Source organism: Podarcis bocagei (assembly GCF_964188305.1).
Source record: "Podarcis bocagei genome assembly, chromosome: 6".
NCBI classification, from domain to species: Eukaryota; Metazoa; Chordata; class Lepidosauria; order Squamata; family Lacertidae; genus Podarcis; species Podarcis bocagei.
The window spans coordinates 80,296,470-80,314,658 of NC_138130.1; the positions used below are offsets into that span (position 1 = coordinate 80,296,470).

The 18,189-nt window shown below is 39.5% G+C and overlaps 1 protein-coding gene across 1 annotated transcript in view; it reads right to left on the reverse strand.

Moving 5' to 3' along the window:
• PDS5B (PDS5 cohesin associated factor B) overlaps positions 1–18,189 on the reverse strand; it is a 67,232-nt gene that overhangs the window by 9,875 nt on the left and 39,168 nt on the right. Inside the window, exons 14-28 of the mRNA XM_081197858.1 lie at positions 17,493–17,574; positions 13,808–13,856; positions 12,651–12,790; positions 12,449–12,564; positions 11,185–11,290; positions 10,334–10,494; positions 9,169–9,292; positions 8,596–8,754; positions 7,692–7,760; positions 5,335–5,471; positions 2,815–2,938; positions 2,438–2,642; positions 1,639–1,753; positions 1,165–1,297; positions 62–181 (exon numbers count right to left, since the gene is read on the reverse strand). Of these exons, the coding sequence (XP_081053984.1) occupies positions 62–181; positions 1,165–1,297; positions 1,639–1,753; positions 2,438–2,642; positions 2,815–2,938; positions 5,335–5,471; positions 7,692–7,760; positions 8,596–8,754; positions 9,169–9,292; positions 10,334–10,494; positions 11,185–11,290; positions 12,449–12,564; positions 12,651–12,790; positions 13,808–13,856; positions 17,493–17,574 (1,840 nt within the window). The remainder of the gene's footprint in view (positions 1–61; positions 182–1,164; positions 1,298–1,638; positions 1,754–2,437; positions 2,643–2,814; positions 2,939–5,334; positions 5,472–7,691; positions 7,761–8,595; positions 8,755–9,168; positions 9,293–10,333; positions 10,495–11,184; positions 11,291–12,448; positions 12,565–12,650; positions 12,791–13,807; positions 13,857–17,492; positions 17,575–18,189) is intronic.

Here is an 18,189-nt window from a genome sequence, read left to right on the forward strand (position 1 = left end):
CCTGTAGGCTTCACTTCTCAATTCAGCAAGGAAAGGTCCCAATCCACAAGCCAAATTTTACCTTGTCAGGTTGAGTGAAATACCGAGCTGGAAGTACAGGGTCTTTGGGCGATTCCAAACTATATGTTGTGCTCTTTGATATTATGATGTTCATTGCTATATCACACACTGTGTAAAGTTTCTGGGGGAGGGAAAGAAAGTGATTTTGAACACTATCAGAAAACATCCTGAATTATAACACAAAAGGTATTGAAAGGGTCAAACACAGAGAATTATTGTTTGAGACAGTCAAAATATCTAGAGTACTATAATTAAAGCAAGTTTTGTATGTAAAAGCTCAGATATATTTTGTAACACCATCAATAAAGCAGCAGCTTAAGAACATCTTATACAATTGCCAAGCACAATTCAAGCAAATCAGCTGGGATGTTCATGAACATCCTATGATATGATAAAGGACTGTTTCTTTGGATTTTTGGAGCCAAGGCTGATTTTTGAACATTATCTCACAGTGAAGCACAGCTGATAAGAAGCAGCAGCAGCAGCCCTGTGTTGGGCAAAAAGATTCCTGCAGTGGAGGGGTTTGGATTAGATGACCCTTGTGGGTCTATGATTCTCTCTATGATTATAATAAATTCCTACAATTATAGAAAGAATGACAGAGCAAGAATAAAGGATTGCATTTATCTTACAACAATCTTGGGAGAGCCAGTGCCTATTGTTGAGTCAAGCTGGAATCTGTTAAAGAAACTTCCCCAAGGAATCAGAAGCTATCAATGAGTTGCATGAATCTGACTTGTGACTCAGTGGTTCATAGACTTCACTCTTATTTGCATGGGTTTGCTTGCATGTGTTCATGTTGTTGATAAGTTTTATTCGTATAACATAGATACTAATTGAGTCTATTTATTGTGCATGAACATCCTAGATAATCACAGCTGCTCAGCCAACCTTCACAAAAAGCTTAATACCTAATAATATAGTACTCTTGAAACAGGGCAGGCACTGTGCAGGTGTCCAAAAATCATAATAGAGTAACTGATCTCTCTCTCTCTCTCTCTCTCTCTCTCTCACACACACACACACACACACACACACACTTCAATTATCCTAATTCCTGGGATGGAGACATGTTAGGTCTAAAACTATTTTAATTCAACTTACTTCATTCATTTTTGGGTCATCGGGTCCTTGAGCATCCTTTGTCTGTTTGATGTTTTCTACCATTTTTCTGATAAATGCATGGCTATTGTTTTCATTTTTAGACATCAATATTTCTAATATGAACCAAAGACACCTAAAAGAAAAATTCCTTATTAAATATACAACTGTCAGAAAATACAACCATATACTCTGCAAAAGTGCATGGTCATCTGTCCTGGATGCTTTAGCTTAGTTTCCTGCATTGCAGGGGGTTGGACTAAATAACCCTTGAAGTACCTTCTAACTTTACAATTCAATGATTCTCTGTTCACAATGGTTAAAAATAATTAACTGATTTCTCTAGTCTGGGAAAAGAGAGAATTGAAAAAACGATTTCCTTAGCGAAACTAATACAAACTACAAATCAGCATATGAAAACAGATTGACACATGCTATCAATTGTATAATGTATCTTATCTTTTTAGAAAGTCTTACTCTTTAATATCTTTCAGTTGTTCGATATCTTGAACTTTGACATAATCGGGATCATGAGCCAGAAGATGGATAGTATACGGAACAACATACTCTGGTAAAAGCGACAAGAGTTTTTCTGAAAGTGTAAAATTGAGGGGGGAAATAGTAAGGTTTGGATTGCTTCGTAATAGCGATCGAAGAATATTCAATTTATATAGATTCAAATATAAATCATTTTCAATCTCATGCAAATACGTCCACAAAGACAAGTGCATATATACGGGTGGCCAGAAGATTCCAACTTCTGGTTGAAGGCTTTAAAAAGTTGCAGCCCTAAACCTAGAAATAACTGAGAGGCAACGACATCAATATTGGGCAAAAGTCGACTTCAGTCAGAAACCTTGCTCCTGCACATACACAACTGGAGCTTCCCGGAAACTGAAGAAGAAGAAGAAGAAGAAGAAGAAGAAGAAGAAGAGGAGGAGGAGGAGGAGGAGGAGGAGGAGGAGTTTGGATTTGATATCCCGCTTTATCACTACCCTAAGGAGTCTCGAAGCAGCTAACATTCTCCTTTCCCTTCCTCCCCCACAACAAACACTCTGTGAGGTGAGTGAGGCTGAGAGACTTCAAAGAAGTGTGACTACCCCAAGGTCACCCAGTAGCTGCATGTGGAGGAGCGGGGAAGCGAACCCGGTCCCCCAGATTACGAGACTACCGCTCTTAACCACTACACCACACTGGCTCTCACTGGCTTTAAGGGCAGCCCCACATACAGCACAGCACAGTAACCTAATCTAGAAATTATTAGGCCGGTACTTACCGCTAACTGCTGCATGCTGCTTCAGATATTCCCTTCTCACATTGATGTTTTTCACAAGGCACTGTCTCGCATGCGCTCTTCTCTCTTTTACGGGGTCTTTTGCACACAGTGCACATATCGCCATATACTCTAGTGGCAACCGTAGCCTTGCTAGACCTTTATGAAGTTTCTGAGCAAATGCTTGTCTAACCTGGTAACATTCATCCTGGGGGGGAAAAAAAGATGTTATACAACAATGACTTGTTCCCTATATGTTCACCTTTTCTTAGAAGTCCAACGTACTTTGCTGCACACGTTAACACTGTAAAATTTTGACTGTGTCAAGCTATGTATAATTAGCATGCAAATGCCCAGCAATGCCCTTCTGTTTAACTTACATTAATAGCTAATGCACACAGCTGGTACTGTTCTAACGTAATGATTTCGTGATAACAAGGCTCCTGGGCTAGCTTCACAATAGCACTCGCAGCAGCTAGCCTCAGACGAGACATATCAGGTTTGCTGAAAAATAAGAAACGGAATATGAGCTAATTAGGATACTAACCATTAGATTATTGTGCAAAGGCTCTTCATGCTTGGCTCACATTCGTTTTCTCACAACCCCCATTACACGTACCCGAAAAGCAGGAAGGGTCACCTGTCAAGATCACATGATCTGCCTTCTCAGCGTGGCAGTATTCAAACAACCATAGCTCAGCTTATAAAGCAGAGACGAGCGCTGGCCTTCACATATCACCATCAGTAGTTTATTTGGATGCCACTTTGCATGCCAAATTTGTGTCCAAAGCGGCTCACAGTGTACCAAATGAACAATAAGTACAGGTAACTCATATCTCACTCTTATTTCACTAACGCGGTTGCAGCTTTCTGCATTTGGCCGGGAAGTAATTAATTCAATAGGAAGTGGGTGGGGTGGGCCAAAAGATGGGGCAGCGGGGGGTCTGGGCACAGAAACACCCCCACCTTCTCTTCCTTTCAAGGTGAGAGCAATGGCAAGAGCAGCACCAGCAGCCTCTGAAAAGAGCCAATCAGCAGCATGGAAAACCCAGCACAAGGAGACCCAGATGTATAAGCGAGTTTGAGGGCTTAACAAAAAAAAGTTTGTAGGTTTGCCGGGAGAGAACAGAAAGAGCAGCAGGAGTCTAAGAAGGAGAAGCAGCAGCAGCTAGAAGAGGATTGAGAAAGTCTAAGGGGAGGAGGGCAAGTGAAGCTGCAGGGAGGGTGTGATAGGTCACTTGCCAAGACCTCAGTAAGTAAGCTTAACGACCAGATCTCAGGAGGTAGAGTGAGTTATGGGGGATCGTGCGAGCTTTACACAATTTTGCTTATGTGCGCGATGGCCAGGAACGTAACCCCCATGTAAGACGTGAGCTACCTGTTTTAACAATTTTTAAATTATATATTAAAACAATTAATTGCATAAATAAATACAACTTTAAAAAAAGAAATACCGTATTTTTCGCCCTATAGGACGCACTTTTCCCCCTCCAAAAATGAAGGGGAAATGTGTGTGCGTCCTATGGGGCGAATGCAGGCTTTCGCTGAAGCCTGGAGAGCCCCAGCGCCAGCCCCACAAGGTCAGGGGACAGAGGAAGGCGGAATGCCGCCATCCTGCTGTCTCCCGAAGTGGTTTGGAGGCTGACCGCGGGGAGACCCTGCCGCCAACCCCGCACGCTCCGGGGACAGTGGGGAGGCGCAGCGCGTCTTCCCGCTGTCCCCGGACCTGATCTGAAGGCGGGCGGCGGGGAGAAGAGTGCTTCTCCCCGCTGCCTTCCCCACAAGCTCCGGGGACAGCTGGGAAGTGCAGCGCGTCTTCACGCTGTCCCCGGACCTGGTCTGATGGCGGGCTGCGGGGAGAAGAGCGCTTCTCCCCGCTGCCGGCCCCACAAGCGCCTGGGGGGGAAATAATTTTTTTTCTTTATTTCCCCCCCAAAAAACTTGGTGCGTCCTATGGGGCAAAAAATACGGTACAAATAAGCTAACCTAATTTAAAAGCTAAAACTAATAAAAATAATAGCAGCAGAAAAATAAAACAAAAGATTTCCATTTGAATGATCCAGATGATTCAACTGTATCCAAGAGCTTGGATCCGAGACTCAAACTTTAAAGATCCAAAGGCCTCTGCATGCTGCTGTTTCACTCCTCCCTTTCCCATGAGCCACAATTAATCCAGGAAGTCTTCAGTAAATCATAGTTTTCCATTTTTGTTTGAACCGGAAACTATGGTTGCCAAGCTCTGGGACATGGTTTGACATTGGTTTAATCATGGCCCGGGTTGTTTCAAAGCTCAGACAAAACATAAAATAATGATTGGTTAGAGACTTTGGATTAACTTGTGATTTGCAGAGAAGTGAGGGGCAAAGGGGCTCTGTGCATGGTAAAAAGACCTTCTGCATATCTTAGCTTAACAAGCTGAGATATAACTGGGCCAATTTCAAACTATAAAAATTGCGACATAAACTTGTTTGCTTTCCTCTTTCCTTCCATTTTTCTTTGGTGCACAGTGTATTAGACCGCAAGTCTGTGCGCAGAGACGGTCTTATCTTCTGATTTCTCCACAATGTTTAGCAAACTTTATGTGCTTTGAAAGTGATAAATGACAACAAAAATTCCTTAAGAAGAAAGAAAAACTGGTACAGTATCTACTACAGCTTCGAGGACTTGGAATCCACAGCCACATGTGCCAAGTAAACAGAGGGCCCAGTTGGCAGTTTAAGAACATCAATTACCTGTTTAAACACTACCACCCTCCATGTTGACCACGTACGTGCAGAAGCACACAGCAGCATTCTGTTTTGCATGCATATCACTGGATCAGAGATATAACATGCTTCCACTTTCTATGCCAGCTGAAATAAATTACCCAAAAACTAGCTTTCCATCCATTATTTATATACCTAATTTTCCCCTGTTCTGTCAGGTCTCCATCACTGTGCAATATCGTTGATAACAACCTTAGGGTAGAAGTTCCTGATTTACTGAGGTTGTTCTTCATTCCTATTAACCATCGAACCATCATCTTGATGGCCTGGATCTGAAACAAATATGACAAACAGCAGAGGCAAATTATAACAAGTACAGTAGATCAATATAATGTCTCTGTAATTACATAGCAGGACACTTTTCTAAAAATGCTGTTCATTTAAAAAAAAAAGCTTTATAGGAAACCGCATAATCTGGTGAATAGGAACACACGAACACACACACACACACACACACACACACACACACTATCTCCATCCCACCAAAAGCAGCTTAGAAGCTAATTCACATCAAGTTGTGGCTCTTCTCCTTTTTGAGTAAGTTGCTCCTTCCTCTCACCTTGCTGTTCCACTGACTACTGAAGATAAAGGCAAAGGTAAAAGGACCCCTGACCATTAGGTCCAGTCATGACCAACTCTGGGGTTGCAGCGCTAATCTTGCTTTACTGGCCGAGGGAGCCAGTGTACAGCATGACCAAGCCGCTTCTGGCGAACCAGAGCAGCGCACGGAAACGCCGTTTACCTTACCGCCAGAGTAGTACCTATTTATCTACTTGCACTTTGATGTGCTTTCGAACTGCTAGGTTGGCAGGAGCAGGGACCGAGCAACGGGCGCTCACCCCGTTGTGGGGATTCGAACCGCCTACCTTCTGATTGGCAAGACCTAGGCTCAGTGGTTTAACCCACAGCGCCACCTGCGTCCCTGACTACTAAAGATAGTAGACTATAAAGCAGTCTCCAAGTTCTAATCGGATCCAGCCAGCATGGTCAATGGATGGTGATCACTGCAGAATTTGCCTTTGTGCCTTTGCTAAGTTTGCAGGCCTTCCTGACCAAGTTGCCCTACTTCGAAGCACACACCATATTTGAAAGGTCAACCAAGAATGGCTTCTGTGGCAGTTATCTGTTCTTTACCACCCTGGTGAGTGTCTTGCTGTTGTTCTTCCAGCCATAAGAAAAAAACCTGCCCTACCAGAGAGACAGAAGTCATTAAACACAACATGTATTTAGTGACTGTGTGGTAGGCCTCGAGGAGAAGTAAAATGGTACATAGAGAATGACTGACAGGACTAAGGAAGACTTGCAAAGCCTGATAAAGTAGGAAAGACAGGGGACAAAATGCAAAGGCAAGAAAAAATGTAATGCTATATTTAATTAGGAACTGGACTTCAAGTTACTGGAGTTTCATGGATTCTTCATGGACCATAACAATTCCATGATATAAAAACCACTGTAAATCCATATTTAGGCTCTTCAGAATCAAATGAACACAAAATGGGGGAAAGAGTGGGTCTCCCACACTAAGTAGTCAATTATATCACTATTTCCCAAAGATCTGAAGAATCTGAAGAAGTGTGCATGCACACGAAAGCTCATACCAATAACAGTTGGTTTCTAAGGTGCTACTGGAAGGAATTTTTTTATTTTGTTTTGACTACGGCAGACCAACACGGCTACCTACCTGTATCCCAAAGATCTGTCACTGAGCACAGATAATGGTATACAGCACTAGGTCATGCTGAATACAATCAAGACAGGCTAGGAATGCATAGCTATTCACATAAAGATAAACCTTCAAAAGCTGCCATTTAGGTGGGTTTGTAGTGTCAATTGCTCTCACATAGTAACCTTTTTTTTCTAAACAGAGGACAACTAGCATCCTTTGTATAAGGTGAAGCCAAAGATTAAGACCACCACTACTGAGAAAGTAGTTATACTTGTATCTGATTAGAAGCTTTAAAGCCTTGGCTATCTAACTGTAAAATGTATGGTGTCCACAATTTAATAAATAACGACATCCATTTTAACAAATAATACTGAATGGAAGCCGCATAAGCGCAATATGACCATGTTATTTACTGATAGTTCATAAATAAATTAAAAGATGTGTCTACCATGTACCATCTTAAAGAGTCTCAAAAAAGCTACTTTAAGAAGGGTGGGAGATCAGACAGAGAAAGGAACAAATTAGCTGAAAGTAAAAGTAAAAGTAGTTGTTTGGACTGATTTGGACTGATTGGGACATTAACGCAGCAGCAAGAAGATGATTAGAATCCCCCTTCGGATCTTGAAATATGGGTCCCCCCAACAAAATTTAAAATTCGGCTTTGTAATTCGGAATTTATGTGATATGATTTAATTTGATATGATTGGCTAGTTAATAAAAATTATTTTAAAAAAAAGAAAAAAGAAAGTAAAAGTAGCACTGTAGACAAATAAAAAAAATGTGATAGGAAGATAATAATGTAAATACAAGTATTTAAGTGACTCACCTTTGCAAGTGTCTCAGGAGAAACCTCTTCATCTGGCACCCAGAGCTTAGTTGTCTTTTTACCTGGCATCTGAATAAAATTATATAATTTGTTTCATATACAATATTCAGAGAAGACCACTGTTTTTTCTCTACTTCATCTTAATATACAGCTTCTGTATAGATATATATTATATTATTCTTGTGAACCAAACCAAGAATACAGGACTGGGTGCCTATGCATACACCAATTTAACCATGTAAGCTAAATGGATTTTTCTTTTACCAACAAAAATCACATACTCGGAAGGCATGGATTATAGTGGTAGCAACGCTAAACCATTGCTTGTTTTAGCCATGGTATGTTGAGTAAGTTAGGATCCTGCACACCTAATGCTGGCTTGTTTTCTCTTGTGGAAAAAATGCTGTATATATGATCATGTTTGCAAGGAAAAACATGTTCTGTGACCCCCGAGAGCTAAACAAAACTTGACTTAGCATTGTGTCAAATGCAGTGTTTGCGACACTTTATAAAAGTTGAAATCCAGGATTATAATTCAGAGATATGCATGCTTTGAATTTATGAACACTGTAATAACTCAAGAGAATCCATGTACCTGTTTGTGATAGCAGAGAACCTGGTTGTGTGTATTTTAATAAAAAGGGGGAAGGGAGGGATGAAAAAGAGATGATGGGGAATTTTTTTCAAGGATTTACTGCTTTGAATTAATATTAGGTTAAAGTAATTTGGTTACTAACCCAGGGAGGCTTATTTGACACAGTCTGAAAAATATATTTAGGCTTTTCGCTCCTGTGTGAAGAAAAGGTTTATGCAGACATTATTTTAAGTAGTACTTTATTTTTCCTGTTTCTGAATTTCTTGCTGTAAAAAATAAAGTTATGAGTAAAAAAAAAAAAGTTCTTACCCTGTCATTCATTAACAAGTCTTTAACAATAAAGGTGGCCACCAAGGACTTTAATGGGGCAGCAAACTGATCAGGGGCCAACAAGGCTATGTGGCCAATGGAAACCAGAGGTGTAATCAGATGTTCAAGGTTGGTTGGATCTAGACTCTTATGCAGTGGCTAAAAAATAAATACAGCCATTAAGTATTAATAAATATTAATGAAAGTAAACTTAATTGACATGCCCTTAATTAGCAGTCTGTTGAACTAAGTTAAAGATAATCACTTTTGTTCAGAACACAGAAACATAGGAAACTGCCTTATATTGAGTCAGATCTTTGGTCCATCTAGTTCAGTTCATCCGAACCCAGAATGGTCTCCATGCAAGGAAGATGTTCTACCAGGGAGTTATAGCTCTTCCCCAAACAAACAGAACAAGGAATGGAAACAAATGTTCTTCAAGAAGCACATTTTAACTCCACTCATAACTGCAATATTTTCGGGTATCAAGCATTTAGTTATGGCAGTTTCCCAGAAAAAATACAAATGCGCTATAAAATTCCCCTCCCCCCACCAAGAAACCCCCCCAATTACCTCAAATATCTGTGCAAATTGTGTTTCTTTACTGGAAAATATTGCATGGATGCAGTGAATAGCATACTTGGCCTGGCGAGGCGGTCCTTTCTTAGCTTTATGATGCAAAACTGGAAGCAAAGCACTAAAAGTAAAAAGTTTTTTTTTTATTAATGTATATCTGCCGCGTTTCTTTTGTTTGCTTTAAATAGATATAAATGTAGCAGTCAAAATGTTTCTTTTTTTTTTTCTTTCAAAGTGGAGGGGGAGAAACACGAAAGCTATATTCAAGTACTTAATTTTTCTTCCACAGTAGTCTGGAAAAAAACCAAACAGGTCTTCCCTGAATGCAGAGAGCAAACCCACCAAGCCAAAATCCATAGGGATTGAAAGTCTGTGGTTATCATTTTGAAGATCCGTGGCTGTATTTCCAGTCTCTCAGGATAATTGGTGCACCAAAATATCTGCCTCGTTTGTATTAAAATCTATGACTTTCCTTTCTAAAATATTTTTTGTTTTTTTACTTTAAGCAATATGAGGAGCATTTCTCTCAGCACTATGCTAAGGACAGCCAAACAATGCAGGCCTCAAGTTGACTGTGAAAAATAAAAGTCAACCAATTTCAACAGAAATACATCATCTCCAGCTGTGTCCTGGCAACTATCATCAGCAGAGCTTGCTTTGTTTTAACATAATGGCCTGGTTCTCAGATAAAATTAAACCACAGTTAACATAAACTATGTTTTAACATGAATGAGAAGCATGTTGCTGTGCCCTGCTCAAAAAGTCCACACTTGGCTTCTTTCCTGCTCCACTCCTGCTACGTTAGGCAGGAAACAAGCCCGTCCGATTTGTCATTTATATGCGAACCCAGGCTCATACTTTGTTTCTCTTCAAACAAACTACAATTACAAGCCAAGGTTTGCTCCTTGCTTACTGTTTATGAATTTTTTGGGAGAGAAATAAACCACGATCCCAGATTCATATATAACACAAGCCAGACTTTGGCTTGTTTCTGTTCCAGGGTGGTGACAGCGCCTTGTTATTTAGTGGAAGCAACAGGTGCAACCCGACGTCATCAAAATTAAGTGTTTCATTACTGACTTCCCTAAGAGCTAAATTCTGCCCAAGAATTCTAAAACTGTAATTTAATATGGACGGCCTAAAGGTACTGTATTTAACTCACGATCTGATGTGTGGGAAATCCTCTTCAATTTTGCCTCCCGTGTTCTTGAAAATTTGCAGTGCCGCTTCAGCCACCTTTTCATCATCCATTTTCAGGCAAGCCAGGAGGGATTCAAAAGTTTCAGCTGAATGGAATGAGATAGGGTGTGTAAACGAAAGCACCTGCAAAGTAAGCAATATGGTTCTTTTAAAGTTTATTCTCACAACACCCCATACAAACCAAACCATTATATGACTATATTTACTCAGCTCAATTATTAAGTAATCTTTTATATACCAGGAGAAATCAACGGCAAAAAATACATCCACTAAATGCCAAGTTGTAGCCAGTGGCAGTGCTCCAAATGATATAACAGTTCTCAACTATAAAATTAAAATGCACAGGGAACATATGGCAAGACAGACTAACATAGCACTCATTCGCTCCATTTATCATCAATAATATGATCTGGCTATGCAGCAGCTGCACCCTAAATATGACACACACCCCAGCCTACATAATACTCACAAGTTTGTCTCATGCTTTAGACCAGGCATGTCCAAGAGGTAGATTGTGATCTACTGGTAGATCACTGGACGTCTGCGGTAGATAACTAGCACATCATTGGCTCCCCCCAAAGAAGCTGAACAACTGGATCCCCTAAAAAAAGCTCAACATTTTACCTCCTCCCTGAAAAAATCTCAACAACTTTCACCCAAACCCCCCAAAAGGGGGTAGATCACTGCCATTTTTTAACTCTGGGAGTAGATCGCAGTCTCTTGGGAGTTGGCCACCCCTGCTTTACACCATCCCAACCACAGCTTCCATTTTTCCAATAATGCTTCTCACTAACTACAGGAGGAGCTCTTTACCTTAAGCAATTCAAGACCTGCCCTGATTGCCTGATCAGTTGGTACACCTTCATCCTCGTCATCTGCTGTTCCATCTATGGATTTGTTCACTTGTTTAATTAGGGCACTAACAAAGGACAAGATCAAAGTTAATCACCAGTAGATAATTTTATACTTGCTGAGCTATAGCTAGTGCTATTTGCATTACTAGTACCAAAAAATCCTTTTTGATTCCTTGCTAAAGTTGCATGACATATTAAGATAGACATTTTCCTTCCTTAGCAAGTAAATAACTATACATTGTTAAAAAGCTTTGATTAAATCTCAACTGACAGTACTGATTGTGATGTACTACTATGAATAACCCATAGTCGCCTTTGTAAAAGTAAAGGACCGTCCTTTACCTTACCATGAATAATACTTTCTATTACCTTTATGTTTTTTATAGCTAAGCAAACATCCTAAATGGAAAGCCAGAACACTGAATTAATAGTAATTTAAAGTGATTTTTAAAAATTATTTTAGGTGATGTCCATTATGTTGATCATAAACATTTTATAAATGCACAAAGGTCAGGACTTCAGCTATTGCTGTTTTTACTGGTTACAACTAGTGATGAACCCAACACCTTACCTCTTTTGGAAGTGACAAATTTGGGAGAACCATTTTGTTGATTTCATGGGTGGAGCAGCTGTACCTATTCATTGTTTTTTTGTAAGGGAAAATGCTTACCTTAAAAAAAATAAATCTTACCTGTAATGTTGTGAGAATTCACTGACACCAAAAGAGGACTTTTCTGGGTAGTTGTGATTCCCCACCCGCCCTGCATACTTCTTGAAAAATGCTACACACAAAGTACGTAGCATAATTTCAGCAGCCTTCGGGGTGGGAAAACTACGGCTGCCCAGAAGAGCTCTCTCTTGCTGCTCCTAATAGCAATGACTGCAAAACCCTTTCATGCCTAGTGCAAAAAATTAAAATTCTAAAACAATGAATCTATTGCCACCATAAGCAACTCCCTAACCCAAGACTTTGCTAATATGTTTGGCCTCCGCCCCTGAAATTTCTCCCTATTCAGAGGACTTACTTCATTCTTCCTTATGAAAAGTGGTAAAAATTTAATTTCTGCAATTTTCTTTGTCTCAGCTTTATAGTTATTACTATTTATAATATAATCATCAAGAGAGGAATAAAGTAAATTTTCTCATCAATAATAAACCTGTCTGTGCAATACCTCCTGCCAGTTTTATTGAATTTTACCACTAAATTAAGTGAAAAGAGGTACCTGATAGATTCTGTATCAATGTGCACAGGGGCTATCCTCTCCAGCAGGAACTTTATCATTTCCAGAAATGGGTTTGTAGGTTGCTTGGGATTTCCTAGCTTCTTTGTAATTTCTCGCTGCAATATTCAATGTTAGCCAACAGTTAATTGACAGACAAGACAATTCAATAACCAAAAAGTTATGCTTTAATACCTATTCTTACCACGCATCCTTCAGCTTGTTTGCATGAACATGTTGGGCTAACAAGTGTTTCCAACTGGTGCTTAATTTTGTCGTCATCTTCGAGAACTTGCGTGAATTTCTTCATGAAATCTTGTGCTTTGCCAGGATCTGGCAAGTTTCCTTTAAGGAAGTGAAATTTGTTTAGGTTCAATGGGACTTTTATATCACTTAATAGAAAAAAAAATTAAGAAGCCTAATACTTACAAACAAACAAAAACTCCACCCCAAAACCAGTTGTAGTTAGCTTCTACTGTGGCTGGCAAGCTTCAGCGATGGGCCACTTTGAAGCTCTTAAGACTATGGCAAACATAGTAAAGGACCCCTGACCATTAGGTCCAGTCGTGACCGACTCTGGGGTTGCGGCGCTCATCTCGCTTTATTGGCCAAGGGAGCCGGTGTATAGCTTCCAGGTCATGTGGCCAGCATGACTAAGCCGCTTCTGGCGAACCAGAGCAGCACACGGAAACGCCGTTTACCTTCCCACCGGAACTATACCTATCTACCTTCATACAAATCTATGGGTGGAACTTGCACTTTGACGTGCTTTCGAACTGCTAGGTTGGCAGGAGCAGGGACCGAGCAACGGGAGCTCACCCCATCGCGGGGATTCGAACCAACAACCTTCTGATCGACAAGTCCTAGGCTCTGTGGTTTAACCCACAGCACCACCCGCATCTGACAGAACATATTACAGTGGTACCTCTGGTTACAAACTTAATCTGTTCCAGGGCCTCCGGCTGCGCGCATGCTTCTGGCGTGTGATTTTCGCTCGCATCCCGGGGCAAAGTTTGATACCAGGACAGCTACTTCCAGGTTAGCTGAGCTTGTAACCCGCCAATGTTCACAAGGAGGACGGTTCGCAACCAGAGGTATTACTGTAGTTAGATACCGCCCAGTGAAAAAATATTCCCCCACTACTCCTCAGTTCTAAATTTCAAACCACTAACTGTACTGATGATATATGTGCTTATGCTAACAATATTCTTCACACAACTTGTTCTGGGTGGGGCATTTCAGACCTCAGTGTCTTAATACTCTCTCCAAATTAGAAAGTACTTCAATCAACAGTTGAACAAAAAAATTAGCAAGGGAACAGTGTTAAAGTATTAAAGCTTTAAAACATTTTTAAAAACTTACTTGTTATTACCATCACTTTTGAAAATATAGATTTACTACTGGCATCTGTCTGGAAATTAAATGAGAAAGCACTCTTGAATGTCAAGACTTTGCATTGTGAACTCACACAGCATCAGGTGTAATGCTACACCATCATTTCAGAAATAGATAACATCATTTTTATACATCATACTTATATAGAAGTTGAATACAATATAAAGCCGGATTTCAACACAGAGAATAAGGTAATTGTCCACCGCTGCTCTTAAAACCATGATGGGTATATAGATATATATATATGCTACATTCCTAAGCATATTTACTCACAATCGGTTTACATTTTGACAAGCAGGTTTGTGCTGTTGGAAATCATCAGGAAAAAAATTAAGGACCAAGGAAAAGACCAAGCAAGCCTAATAATAACCCCAAAATGTGGGTTTCTGCAGTAGCCACCTAACAAAGACCATAATCTACTCTATTTTTTACCAGTGTATTTCTTTTTATAACAGCAGGCAAAACCATCTGTACTGTTTCTTTAAACCATATTCAGGTTGCTGCCTTTAAAAGTATATTTGTCACCTTACCATAATATAAATAGTAGCAACAGATACAGTGTTGCCAATTTGAAAAATTACACGAAAAAGTTAATGCAAAAAAAAAAAAAAAATACTAAGAACCAGCCCTCTTTGAATAACTAAATTCCATTTAGCATTCTCCAAGCTGGTACTCTGTGGACTACAGTTCCCATCATCTGACCATTGGCCATGCTGGCTTGGGCTGGTGGGAATTATAGTTCAAAATATAGAGGGCACCAGGTTTGAGAAGGCAGCAATATGAACGTTCCATTTTATCTTATATTAAAAAGATGTTTTACATCATCAATGATTCTCGTGACTGTGTTATTTCAATTCATTAATTCAGTGTGCAATAAACTGTTGCTGTTTTTCTAATAAAATACCATCATAATCCAAGAATGTTCTCATTTTTACATTGTCAACACATGAACTCCCTACTAATTTTATAAACAACTGCCTATAAACAGGGAACTATGAACACCTGTCAGAAAGGGGCAATCTAGTTATAATGGGAAAAGGAGGACTCCTTTATTTTAAAAAAATATTACTGAAACATTACTTATTTTTAAAAAGGAATAAAATGCCAGCATGTAGTAATAAATATAATATTAGCTTATTTGATTGAAACCAGATAGCTGTCAGAAATGATTTCATTTGCCATATCCCTATCTCACTTCATGCAAAATTTCTCAAAATGTTTTTTTTTTTTTTATAAAAAAAGCCATCAAGAAATTCAACAACTCAGTTTTGACTTTTGAGTCAACTGGAAAAGAATGGAGAGGCAGTGTTTCTAATGGCAACCGCTAAAACTTCTGAAGTACAGTCTAGCCTACAGAACAACTCAAACAATTCAGACCCATCATTAAGCGGGAATGAAATCCAATACTGGTGCTGAAGTCTGTCAGGTTCTTGCTGCAAAGATTTCCAGAGGATTAAGCACAAACGAAGCAATTTATTTGAATCAAGCTTTTCTACTCCTTATCAGAAAAGCCAGGCAGCATAAGTCACTGATTACCTGTCAGAATTCTGCGTAATCTGCTTTAAAGACCCTTTCACAGATCACAGATTTAGATATACAATCCCATGGAAAACATGCTCCTTCCGAGTTGCCATTACTACCACAATTTTGCTGCTTAATAGACTGAAGAACACCATTTCTTTTTAAAAAAGCTTTGATAGTTACTCTAGTATGGGGAGCTATAGAGGGACAACAGAAATTTGAAATTATTCCACATATTACTTTCTTAATCTTAAGGAAGAATGTTTCAGGATGAGGGGGAAAACAATAATGGCTCCATAGCAACGCATACAATTCTGAGGCAAGGGATGCATTCCAACACGTCCATCAAATTTTGACGTGCAAATGTCTTGTCCATATCCATGAATCACTCCGTGCCCTAAATAGCAGAGCTACATTTTGCTATCACTTTTGCTATTTTGAACACAACAGCTCCACTTGGGAAGAAGAAAAGCTGACAGCAAGTCTAGGCCCAATGGTTCTTCTTCAGTTCAGGCTACCACCTCACACAAGGATGAACTATACTAACCAATGGTTATGTTCATCCTAGCCTAAGAGCAGTTTAATTTCCAACTGAGCCTTGAAGGAAAGCAAAGTCTTAACTGCCAAAACAGTTCTCTTTTTAATTCACTACAAGCTCTCTAAGAGCCATTTAAATGTCTTTTCAAGCACCCAAAAATTCTCATGAAGAGCCATACTGAACCAGACAAGAGGTCCACCACCATCCTGTTTCCCAAGGGAACAAGCCCAACACTTCTGGTTGTCAACCATCTAAGACAAAGTCATCACCAAAATCTTGCAGCACAGCAGCAAACCCCATTAATTATACGCTGTGTAAAATACAACCCCCCATTTTAATGTTGAGAGGGGTGAAGAAATCTCTCCATTTTTTATAAGTTTCTATTACGTCCTCCTTACTTGTCTTTCATATAAAAAGCCCTACGAAGCCATTTTTAAAAACCCTTTTCCTAACAACCACATCTCCTCCTCCCATTATTCCCTAAGCCTCTTTGGATGTCTTGGGCTGTTAAGCCTCATCTCGAGAACTGTAAACTCTCGTTTGCCAAAGTAAGCATGTTTCAACCTTAGAGGTACAGAAACATTCTTTCCAAAGCTTCCAGATTAATATACAGACAAGTAAATCCAGATGTACACCGAAAGCTTGTTAAGAAAAGGAAATCAGTAGTTTAAGGACCAGCTCTGATCTTAAAGGTGGAGGGAGATTCAAAAGATCTTCTGCAAACCTCCCCTCTTCCCACTTAAGATCAGAATGAAAGGGAATTGTTACAGGTGGGTGGAGCCACTCATTTGCGAAATCTGGCCCACTAGGCAGATCCTGATCATAATCTGTCCTGTAGAGGAAAATGATTATCTTCCCCTGAAATAAGTCATACTGAAAGTAGAATTAGTGAAATCCATGGACTGAAGTTAGTTAAATCTTTTGATTTTGATAGGTCTACTCCAAGTATGATTTAGTTTGACACCTTATGGTTGTCCTGGATTGTAAGAAAGATGTCTTTACCACAGAGCCAATATTAACAGGGATATTTACTGCACATTCATTCACTCACTTCATTGTTATCCTGCCTTTCCTGCAAGGAACACATACATGGTTCTCATCCACTCGGCCCATTTTATCCTCAGGGTAGACTGAGAGGCAATGAATTGGCCCAAGGTCATTCAGTGAACTTCATTGCTGAGCAGTGATCTGAGCATGGATTTCCCTGGTCCTAGTTCAATAGTCAACTGACAGTCCTTTTATTTTTATTATTGTTATGAAATAATAAAATTTAGTAAACACAATTAAATAAATGTTTTTAATGCTTTTATTTTCTAAAACACCCTAATCTCTCACATATTTATTAACATGTTAAAAGGACGATATACAATATCTTTATTGTCATTGTCCCATACAATGAAATAGACAATGGCTAAATGGGATAATTGCTGCCTTAAGAGTCTTCATAATTTCTACTTTCCTTTTGCTTATTTGATGCTTCTTAAAAGGGATAGCAGTTTCAGAACCGCGGTTGAATACTGAGCCTTCTACAAGAATTAGCATGAACTAAGTATTTTGTAGTATGCACAAAAGTTAAAAACGAAATAAACTTACTTTGGGTTGCTTGATTAAGTCAACCATATCCTTTACTTGGTGCCGCAGTAGATTTTGGCATTTCCACATTTCATTTAGTGCCCTGATAGTTAAAATATAAAGAAACAAATAACTGATACAGTACTCATAACTGCAACTTCCTAAACTGTTAGCACTATGAATAGGGAGAAACTTCCAGTTAACAATTCACCTGGCTATAAGCCTTTAAGGCCTACTCTTCTGCTGAAGAACTAACAATATTTTGTTCTTGCCTTTAATGCCGTTAGCAAAATTTATATTATTCAGATTCATTTATTTGGGGCTTTTTTGCATCCCTTATTGTCTGCATGCATTTCCTTTGGCAATGTTTGTGTTCCCTTTTTTCCTCTCACTTGGAAGACACTTCCGTTTTTTTATCTGTAATAACTTCCTTAACTCTGTTCATTACCCATGATTGTATCCTCTCATAGCTTTCCTTATACATTCTTGTTGAGCTTCTATTACTGCAGTTTTGAATACCATCCAAGCATTCTGGAAAGATTGGTCCCTATTGACTTCCTCTTTCAACTTCCTTTTTATCAATCCATTCCCTTCAATTATTTAAATACTTTGGGTGATATTCAGCGAAGCTGTACTCAGAGCAGACCATTACGATTTAGTCATATTCATTCATCCACATGAGCTTACTCTGGTGGAAAGTTAGTTGACTACCACCCAC